The sequence below is a fragment of the Otolemur garnettii genome, unplaced genomic scaffold (genome assembly GCF_000181295.1).
Source record: "Otolemur garnettii isolate 467f Iridium unplaced genomic scaffold, OtoGar3 scaffold00077, whole genome shotgun sequence".
Taxonomy (NCBI): Eukaryota; Metazoa; Chordata; class Mammalia; order Primates; family Galagidae; genus Otolemur; species Otolemur garnettii.
In genome coordinates this window covers 8,357,754-8,368,899 of record NW_003852472.1, presented here as the reverse complement: position 1 = coordinate 8,368,899, position 11,146 = coordinate 8,357,754, and the positions used below count along the sequence as shown (strand labels likewise).

The 11,146-nt window shown below is 40.8% G+C and overlaps 1 protein-coding gene and 1 non-coding gene across 3 annotated transcripts in view; both read left to right on the top strand.

Moving 5' to 3' along the window:
* The window catches only part of TMEM248 (transmembrane protein 248), a 40,924-nt gene that overhangs the window by 18,394 nt on the left and 11,384 nt on the right, over positions 1-11,146 (top strand). Inside the window, exon 2 of one of the 2 annotated variants that reach the window (XM_003794213.3) lies at positions 5,870-6,046. In XM_003794213.3, the coding sequence (XP_003794261.1) occupies positions 5,888-6,046 (159 nt within the window). In that variant the 5' untranslated portion in view covers positions 5,870-5,887. Of the gene's footprint in view, positions 1-5,832; positions 6,047-11,146 lie in introns of those variants that run through there. The other variant, XM_023515687.1, reaches the window with a different exon arrangement.
* Positions 2,905-3,032, top strand: LOC111726741. The gene has a single exon (XR_002774444.1). It is a non-coding gene; the product is annotated as a small nucleolar RNA ACA64 (small nucleolar RNA).

Sequence of the window (11,146 nt, the reverse complement as noted above, 5' to 3'; positions counted from 1 at the left end):
CAGTGTGGGCTGGCCGGGTTTCTCAGCAGGTGGGATTCGAACCCGCCACCTTAGGTGTACGTGGCTGGCGCCTTAGCCGGTTGAGCTATAGGCGCCAAGCCAGGAAACACACTTTTGTGAAGATGTCATTACTTCCCCAAGTTAGTATGTTTGGTGTTATTCCACTTTAAATCCAAGCAAGATTTTTCTGGGAACTTGACAGCACATAAAATTCATATGAGAGATTAAAGGTCCGAGAATAGCCAAGGCAAATTTGAATAGTAAAATGGTAGACTTCTTGTAGTAAATAGCATAGTTTAAAGCAGCTTGGTATTGAGGTAGGGAGAGACTGATACAACGATGGAACAGAAGAAGAGGCCCAGAAACAAGCCCACCTACATATGAGAGCTTGTTGTATGTGAGATGGCATTACAAATCCCTGGGAGAAGAATGAACTATTCAATAAATAGCATTGGACAGTTAGCCACTCATAGAGAAAAGGGTTAGACTAGAAACCTACCTGTTTCTAGACTTCCCACATCACTTCCAAGTTGATGAGAGACTAAAGGTAAAAAGTGAAACTGTAAAACTTGTAAAAGAAAATACTGTAAAAAACCTTTGGCATACAGGGTAGGGAAGGAATTCTTAATTCCCATATACACAGTCATAAAAGGAAAAGGTCAATAAATATAGTAGAAGCGTCATAGTTGACCTCTAATTTTCATAGACCAGACATGCACCGTATATACTCAGTGGAAGTTCCTTATGTTGACTACCTTTGTATGTTGACCTGTTTGTTACTGTCCCCAGGCTCTACTGTACATTCAAATCAAGAACTTTTCTAGGTGCAGTGGCTCACACCTGTAATCCCTGCACTTGGGAGGCTAAGGCAGGTGGATTGCCTAAATTCACGAGTTTGAGACCAGCCTGAGTAAGGGCAAGACCCTGTCTCTAAAAAATAGCCAGGCATTGTGGTGTACACCTGTAGTCTCAACTACTTGGGAGGCTAAGGCAAGAGGATCCCTTGAACTGTATAGTTTGAGGTTGCTATGAGCTAAGACGTCACAGCACTCTACCGAGGGTGACAAAATGAGACTGTTTCCCTCACTTCCAAAAGAAGAAATAATTTAGTCACAAAAGACCACATGTTACATAGTTTCATTTACTTGAAATGCCCAGCAGGGGCAAATCTATACAGATAGGGAAGTACAGTAATGGTTGCTTCAGGGTTGAGGGAAATGAGTTAACACTCAAGGGTATGGATTCTTTATTGAATAATGGAATGTTCAAAAATTAATTGTAGTGATTGTTGCTCAGGTGTGTGAATATACTAAAAATCATTGACCTATATGTGTTAACTGAGTGAATTGTATGGTATATGAATTATATCTCATATCTTAATAAAGCTGTTAAAAGTATCAAGAACCTTTTACATGACAAAAGATAACATAAACCCTATTAAAGAAAATCTACAGGGGCAGTGCCTGTGGCTTAAAGGAGTAGGGCACCAGCCCCATACACCTGAGGTGGCGGGTTTGAATCCCCATACACCTGAGGTGGCGGGTTCGAATCCCCAGCCTGGACCCACCAAACAACAACCCTGGCCAAAAACTGCAAAAAAAAAAAAAATAGCCGGGTGTTGTGGTAGGCGTCTGTAGTCCCAGCTACTCAGGAGGCTGAGGCAAGAGAATCACCTAAGCCCAGGAGTTGGAGGTTGCTGTGAGCTGTGATGCCACCGCACTATACTGAGGGCGATAAAGTGAGACTCTGTCTCTACAAAAAAAAAGAAAATCTACAGACTTGGAGTTGTTATCTGTAACATATAAAATTGCTAAAGGGTCAGTATCCATAATGTAAAATGAATTCCTAAATATTTTTTTTTCTTTTTCTTTCTTTCTTTTTTTTTTTTTTTTGAGACAGAGTCTCATTTTGTTGCCTGAAATGAATGAAATAGTTGCGTAAACAGGTCAGCAGTAGAGTGCCGTGGCGTCACATCTTAGCGACTTCAGACTCCTAGGCTAAAGTGATTCTCGTTCCAATTTTAGTGTATGTGCTGCCGAAGCGAGCACACTAAAGTGATTCTCTAGCTTCAGCTTCCACAGTAGCTGGGACTACAGGCGCCCGCCACAATGCCTAGCTGTTTTTTTTACAGGTGAGTTCTCTAAAAAAGCATCCACCTGCCTTGGCCTCCCAGAATGCTGGGATAGTGCCTGGCCCTTTTTTCTTTTTTTATTGTTTGGGATTCATTGAGGATACAAAGATTTAGGTCATGCTGATTTCACTGTTTAGGTGAAGTCCCTCTTATAATTGTGTCCTGCCCCCAAGAGGTGGGCCATACACCATGACCCCCGTCTTCCTCCCTTCCCTCTCCCAGCTGCCTCATTCCCCTTCTCCAACCTTGTATTTGATCCTCTATTGCCTTCATATTAGAAATAAGTACATTGGGTTCTTCTCCATTCTTGATTTTTTTTTTTTTTTGAGACAGAGCCTCAAGCTGTCCCCCTGGGTAGAGTGCCGTGGCATTACAGCTCACAGCAACCTCCAACTCCTGGGCTCAAGCGAGTCTCCTGCCTCCGCCTCCCAAGTAGCTGGGACCACAGGTGCCTGCCACAACGCCTGGCTATTTTTTGGTTGCCGCCGTCATTGTTGTTTGGCGGGTCTGGGCTGGGGATTCGAACCCGCCACCTTAGGTGTACGTGGCTGGCACCTTAGCTGGTTGAGCTATAGGCGCCGAGCCTTCTTCTCCATTCTTATGATGCTATGAATTCCTAAATATTAATAAGTACGATGACATCCTACTAGGAAATGGCCAGGATTTAGATAATTTACTTCAGAATAACCTAAATGGTTAATAAAAAATGAAAAGTTGCTTGGTTTCAGGGAGATGCAGTTTAAAGTAATAGTAGAAAACCATTTCACAGGGGCGTTGGTTGAAAATCACCCTCAGCTTTGGCTGTAGCCGGGAGTGAGATGCGGCGCCCAGAGCCAGCAGGGGCCTCAGCTCACCGCCCACTGCCTCGTGTGCGGCGAGTGAAACCCAGGCCCTGACAGGTGGAAAAAAAAAAGAAAACCATTTCACATCTATCTTCTTGGCCCAAATCAGCATGCTGTAGAATATCACATGTTAAAAAAAAATTTAAAAAAAAGAAATAGAGTATCACGTGTTGGCATGAATATTGGGAAATGGAACAAGCCCCTTCATTGCTGCCAGAATGAAACCCAGGCCCCGACAGGTGGAAAAAAAAAAAGAAAACCATTTCACATCTATCTTCTTGGCCCAAATCAGCATGCTTTAGAATATCACATGTTAAAAAAAAATTAAAAAAAAAGAAATAGAGTATCACGTGTTGGCATGAATATTGGGAAATGGAACAAGCCCCTTCATTGCTGCCAGAAATATAAACTGGTACAGTCTCTTTGGAGAGTGGTGTGACAATATTAAGGCAAATTGAAGGTAGGCCCTACTCTTTGACTTTGTACTACAAGCCATTCTTGTACGTGTTGCGATGACTTTTGTGGATGAAACAGTGGGAAGAACTGAGCTAGGCTCCTCAGTCTGGGATAACTCTGGGATAATGGAACGATTACATACACAGTTTAGTTTGGCAGACTATTTTGACTTAGATCAGCAGATAAACCTCAGAAACAGAATGTTGGGTCTTTTCCATTTTAAAGGGCTCTTGTGAAGACAAACCTACACAGCCTGGCTTATTGCAGGTGGTGGTAGTTTATTCCTAGGGGCTACTGATGCATCTTTTTGTCTGGTACAGACTTTTAACACATTTTTTTGTTAATGTTGTAGTCTGCTCGTATTTATAAGTGCTCAGTGTATACCAGCTACTGTTCTTGGGGCCAGGGGTCAGGGCCGTAGCCATAGCCATAAACAAGAAAGGCAAAACTATACTTTCATGGATGAATTGGGAATGGCAGATAATAAGTAGAAAAGTAATCATACTCTTGACTGATGCTAAAGAGTGGGAAGGAAGTAAAGGTGGGTATGAGAGACAGGCCTGAGAGCGGTCGGAGAAGGCCTGTTCTGAGGAGCTGACTTTTCGGAAGAGCAAGCATACAAAAATGTTTAGGAAAAGCATCCCCAAGTAGAGATGAAAGCCTCCAGATAAGTCTTGTCCAAAAATTGCAAAAATAAAACATGTAGGAATATACTTAGTAAAAGAAGTGCAAACTTTGACAGTAGCGGACATTGTTAAAATAAAGAAAACCTAAAATGGAAAGGCATCCCCAGTACACAGGCTAGAAGACAACATTATTAAGGTGGTGGTGTTCCCCAGACCCACAGATTGACTATATCTCTAACAAAGTCCTAGCTGACATCCTTATAAAAATTGACAAATTGATTCTATATACTGTCAAGGCCATTGTGACCAAAGCCCACTGAGGGAGGAGGCACAGTTCATGGCAATGCAGTTGGAGAGGTTGACAGGGCTCTGGGTCATGAAACCTCGTGGTCTATGATAAGGAGATGCTGCTAATCTCATCCTAGGTTTGGTGGGAAGCCTCAGGAGTATTCCAGGCAGAGGAGTGATAACATTCAGTCAGTATTCATTGAACCTACTCTGGACCAGGTGCTGGAATAGCCATGAGTGAGTGATAAGGCAGTGAAGAGGACAGAATGTTAAATTAAAAAAAAAACAAAAACAAAAAAGCACTTCATCTTTTCAATGGGAGGAAATAAGAGCATTCTCTGTTTCTGTCCATATTAACATGTATTTATGTCACCTTACTGACCTGCTTAGATACTTTCTTAAGTAATATGGAAGTAGCGATATTCATTATACAATATTCAGAAGATTTGACTGCCTGAGAATGTTGAGAAAATATTTTTAAATGTTGGTTTAAGTGATTGGCTTCAGGGGTAGACCCAGCTTTGCTTTATGAAAGATTTATCTTGGGGTTGGAGAGATTTTAGTGATGTGTCACAGGAATCAGCAGTGCCTGGATGTAGGTTTTTTTATTCCCCAAATGTCCCTAAGGGTCCATGTGGAAGAATTTCACAAAATGCAGAAAACTGAAAGTTGCTTTTGAAGCTCTTAGAGGTGCCTAAGGAGTCCTCCTTGCCCCTACTGGCTGTTGAGATGTTAAAGGACCCTCATCTTCCCTTAGAGTTAGCCTGCAGGATAATGCAGGATCCCTTTTCTAGCTTCCATTTACAGCTATGACCAAGGGGCCTCATAGCCATGTGGGATGTGGGGCTCTGGTTTTCAGGCAGAAATGACCCTCTGTTTATTTGAGATGTTTGTTGCTTTAAAGACTCAACCATCTGACATTGTTCAGGATTAGTCATATGTAGCAGGGAAGATGTTATAGTTTATTGTTGATAAAGATGATATAGTTTATATCCATTCAAGAGTTTAGGTGAACCCTATGTATTCTACCCAGTGAAAGGTTTGTGTTTATTGAAAACATTGTTTCTTTCTCATCTAGAATACATGAGTCTAGTATAAAAAAATTGTTTCTACATGATTTGTGTGTAAGTTGCTCTTTTCTTGATACTTATGAGTTATTTTGTTGCCTTTTAATTTCTCATTTAACTTACATTTGAATTTGAGCTTTTAAAAGTATTCTCTCTGTGTCTCTTCTGAACATTTTAAAAAACATGAACTGAAATTGTAACACCACACATCAAAAAAGAAGTTTCAAACTGAAAGAGAATATGTATCTTTCAAGATCCTACCACTTTGAGGTAATGACAGTTAACATTTAGTGTTTTTTTCCTTCTAGTCTTTTGAATGAATTTGTGGTCAGACATTTCTCAAATTCAATAAAGAATGATACCCACCAACCCTACTAAAGGAAACAAAAACGAAAATCATCGGTTTTCTTTTGGTAAGTCAGTCCTCAATTAATCAGTTTTCTGATTAATTTCTTTTAGGTGAAGCTATTCAGAATAATGTTTAACATCAACCCCCTGGAGAACCTGAAGGTGTACATCAGCAGTCGGCCTCCCCTGGTGGTCTTTATGATCAGTGTGAGTGCCATGGCAATAGCTTTCTTGACCCTGGGCTATTTCTTCAAAATCAAGGAGATTAAATCACCAGAAATGGCAGAGGTACAGTATATTCTAACTTCTGTCAGGCTGACTAGACCTTTAAGGGTGGGGAAACACCTTGTGGCTCTCCCGACATGTTTCTTTGGTATCATGTCCCTAAGCTGTGACTTTTTTCTCCTAGTTAGAAAGATCAGTATTTATTCAGACTTTTCCATTTTCCATCTCCCTTGACTCACTTTATTAGGAAATACCTAGTTAGGTAGATATTGTTTGGTTTAAATAGTGCTATCCTTTGAGTTAGACTGTTTCAGCAATGCAACAGATACATTTTGGAGAGTATATTTATAAAATGGCTGTGTCGGGAAGCCAGAGAGCTCACTTCTTTGATACTTATATTAAATTAGCTCATTGCAATTTTAGAAAAGTGAACATGTGCTCCTTTAAAGCCACTTATTATCGTGGAGTTTTATCAACTGTACAGATGACATTGGATAAGAAGGGATACTCAAGAAATTCAAAAGCAGGATCTATTTCTAAATAGGCTTATTGTTTTTAATCGAGGAAAACTTCAGTTATCTATAAACTTGCCTTCTAGAGTTTTCGTTTTAGGAAATTAAAAAAATTGTCAGGGCATTGATCTTTAATCCTTAATTCAGGTATGGTTTGAACATGTATTATGTGGATTTTAAAAGATGTGTAATGTGCATATCAGAAAACAGCCATTTAGTAAAATAATTCTTGTTAAATAGAGGTAAATGGTAATATGCCTATTCATGAATTTATTTTATATATTAGAAATTATACAGAATTAATGATATGCTGAATTTACTGGCAGATAAGGTTTATTTTTTTTTTTTTCTTTTTCAGTTTTTGGCTGGGGCTGGGTTTGAACCCACCACTTCCAGCATATGGGGTCGGCACCCTACTCCTTTGAGCCACAGGCACCACCCTAGGGTTTCTTTTAGGACAAATTAATTCTTTTTTTTGAGACCAAGTCTTATGTTGCCTTTGGTAGAGTGCTGTGGCATCACAGCTCACAGCAACCTCAAACTCTTGGGCTTAAGCAATTCTTTTGCCTCAGCCTCCCATGTAGCTGGGACTACAGGCACCCTCCACAATGCTGGCTATTTTTTTTTGTTGCAGTTGTTATTGTTTAGTGGGCCCGGGCCGGGCTTGGACCTGCCAGCCTTAGTGCATGTGGCTGGCATTGTAACCACTGTGCCAAGCTGACAAATTAATTCGTAATAGATTCCTTGAATGCCTTCTCTCTTTTTTTCTTCTTGGGATTTTTGTTGGTGGGGATAGGGGGTGGGGATTGGGATTGTGTTGTTGCTGCATTGTGTGTGTCTTGCTGTGGAGAGAAGAACGTTCTGTAGTCAGTGTAATTGGGATCATGGTTTTCTCGGGCTGTATGGCATTCTCCATTATAGTTAATCTTGGCAGGAGGGGCAGCCTTTGCATGTGAACTCTGACACAGTTAAAGTAAAGTGTTTTAGCTATTTCTACCATGAAACCCTTCCAAAGGGTTTCTTACCAAGGGATATACCAGGTGGCTTAATCTCCCTGCCTGAATCTTTAACGGTTACACAAAAAGCTTGCACTCATGTTAGGGGAGAAAATGAACAAACTAGTCCCCACCAAAGCTCCTGGCATTCCCTGCCTTATTAGCTCAAGTCCATGTTGAACACTTTGACCAAGGCCAGTGGTTAAGATGTCGCCTAGGGGGTCCTGCCTACTTTTGGTTTGTCCTCCTTTTTATAAGCTAGCTGGTCATGTGTACATTGTGTTGCCATAGCAAAGTTTTTGCCTAGGAGGTGGAAAACCTCTAAGCTGTTAATTTTTGTATAGTAATTTATTTGAAGATAAATGAAATGGTTATCCAAAAATCCGAAAAGAATCTCAAAATAATCTTACTCTTTGGAAGTGTTATATGTACTCAAGTTTACACTCAAGTTGGAAAATGTTTTGAGACTAGTCAGAATGTTTTTTTCTTGATCCTCATATAAAATTTAAAAAATATGTGTATAATTCTGTGTCATTGTTGTACTACAGATTGGTGTTGGAAGTTTGTTAACTCTATAGTCAGGTGATAATTTGTCAGCAGATTTTATTCTAGGATGTAAGTTTTTTTGAAAGATCTAGTTAATGTATTTAAGCATAATGTGTTCTAAAACTAATATGTTCATAAAACTCAAAGATCTTACATTGTTCAGTGTAGCGAATCTTAATAAAATACTGAGTCTTTTTTTTTTTTTTTGAGATAGAGTCTTAATTTGTCGCCCTCAGTAGAGTGCTGTGGCATCACAGCTCACAGCAACCTCCAGCTCTTGGGCTTAGGTGATTCTCTTGCCTTAGCCTTTTGAGCAACTGAGACCACAGGCACCTACCACAATGCCTGGCTATTCCTTTGTTACAGTTTGGCCAGGGCTAGGTTTGAACCTGCCACCCTCAGTGTATGGTGCCAGTGCCCTACTCACTGAGTCACAGGCACCACCCAAAAACATTGAGTCTTGCAGTTAAGTTGGTGAGCTCCTTCTAGAAAAAGTGCCACACATCTCATTGCTGAATATCGCTACCATCGTCTTTGAAGTACTCCCCTGGGGAAACTACACATTGATGCCAGTTCCTAGTCTACCCTGCCAAGCAGTTTTGGTACTCTTTTTCTGGAATGGCCATCAAAAGTGTCATTGTGTTACCCTTGATTTCCTAAATGTCATCAAAACATCTTCCTTTCAATATTTCCTTTGTATTTGGGTAAAGAAAAAAGTTGTTGGGGGGCCAGATGAGGTAAGTAGAGAGGGTGCTCTAATACAGTTATTTGTTTACTGGGTAAAACCTCCATCACAGACAGTGCCCTGTGAGCTGCTTGCATTGTCCATGATGCAAGAGCCAGGAGTTATTGGTGAAAAGTTCAGGTCATTTTTATCTGACTTTTTCATGTAGTCTTTTCAGCACTTCCACATAGTAAACTTGGTTAACTGTCCAGTCAGTACAAACTCATAATGAATAATCTGAATAATCCCTCTGATATTAAAAAAGGTTAACCATATTGTTTGGACTCTTGATTTGGACTGACAGAATTTGTCTGGAATTGACTGACTTCCATTTTGCACTTCAATGCTTTGTTTCAGGTCATAGCTACACCCATGTTTTATCACCAGTGACAACATGGCCAAAACATTGTCCTGCCTCTCCAAGAGGTCTTGACAAACTTTGACTCTCCTTAGTTTTTATTTATCCATGAGCTCCTTTGGGACCATTTTTACATCCACCTCTCTCATGCTAAGATTATCAGTTAAAATTTTCCTGTTCCCTATCTGGGAGACTGAGGTAGGTGGATTGCTTGAGCTCACAAGTTTGAGACCAGACTGAGCAAAAGCAAGACTCTGTCTCTACCAAAATAAAAAATAGGAAAACCGAGGCAAGAATTGGAGGTTGCTATGAGCTATGATGTCACTATATTCTACCCAGGGTGACAGCTTGAGACTCTGCCTCCAAAACAAAAACAAATTTTCCTGTTTTTCTATTGACATTTACTTGGTCTGCTATACTTCTCACTGTCAACTGATGATTCTGATGTACAGTTCAACGAATTTTTGCAATGTTTTTGTCAGTTCTGCTCTTTACTGGCTGCACTGACCTCTTTTCATCAGTGACTCTTTCTCTTCCCTCAAAAAAACACTTAATCCAAGGCTGGGCATGGTGGCTCACACCGGTAATCCTAGTACTCTGGGAGGCCAAGGCGGGTAGATTGCCCTGAGCTTACAGGTTTGAGACCAGCTTGAACAAGAGCAAGACCCCCATCTCTAAAAATAGCCGGGTGTTGTGGCGGGCACCTGTAGTCCCAGCTACTTGTGAGGCTGAGGCAAGAGAATCACTTGAGCCCAAGAGCTGGAAGTTGCTGTGAGCTACGACTTCACTGTACTCTATGGAGGATGACAAAGTGAGACTCTGTCTCAAAAAAAAAAAAAAAAAAGAATGGCTCGGTGCCTGTGGCTCAAGTGGCTAAGGTGCCAGCCACATACACCTAAGTGACCAGTTCAAATCCAACCTGGGCCCGCCAAACAACAATGATGGCTGCAACCAAAAAATAGCCAGGCGTTGTGACAGTCGCCTGTGGTCCCAGCATCTTGGGAGGCAGAGGCAGGAAACTCGCTTGAGCCCAGGAGTTGGAGGTTGCTGTGAGCTGTGATGCCACAGCACTCTACCCAGGGGGACAGCTTGAGGCTTTTGTCTCCAAAAAGAAAGAAAAAGAAAAACAATTTACTTGTACAGTGCTGTTTTCTTCATGGCATTATTTGCATAAACTTGGACTAACATGTCCCTGAATTCACTTCCACTCTTGCCAAGTTTAACCAGAAATTTAATGTTTGTTCATTACTCTAATTCAAGCTCCAACATTTCACAATGGCAGACAAAAACATAAAACAATGATAGTGAAGGCCACTCAGCCAGACACCACCACATGTGAACTTGAACAAAGCTATTAAGACACTGATATACAGAGGTTATGAACCCTTACCAAGTTGTTTGTACAGCTGCCAACATAAGGGGACAGTGGCAAATTTGCAAACTTAATTGTCAGACTTTGTAATTATGTTTGTTTTATTGGTAGGTTTTTTAACTTTAAAAGTAGTAATTATAGGCTCGGCGCCCATAGCTCAGTGTTTAGGGTGCCAGCCACATACACCGGGGCTGGTGGGTTCAAACCTGGCTTGGGCATGCTAAACAGCAATGACAACTGCAACAAAAAAATAGCCAGGTGTTGTAGTAGGTGCCTGTAAGTCCCAGCTACCTGGGAGGCTGAGGCAAGAGAATCGCTTAAGCCCAGGAGTTGGAGGTTGCTGTGAGCTGTAATACCCTGGCACTCTACCAAGAGTGACATAGTGAAACTCTGTCTCAAAAGCAAACAAACAAAAAAAAAGGTAGTAATTAAAGCTATATTTTGTTTTCCTGGCCTGTGTTGTATATCTGATATTCACAGGCTATAAAAATAGTTAAAGAAAGTAACTTAATAATACAAAGATGTAGCCTGGATAACTCACCCTTACTAATCAAGGGCTTTGGCTTTCACTAGCTGTTCAACATGGGCAAGCATGAATGCAATGCCAAGATAGTGCAGAACTTTGATTATGATTAATTTAGTGATTTTACTTTGAA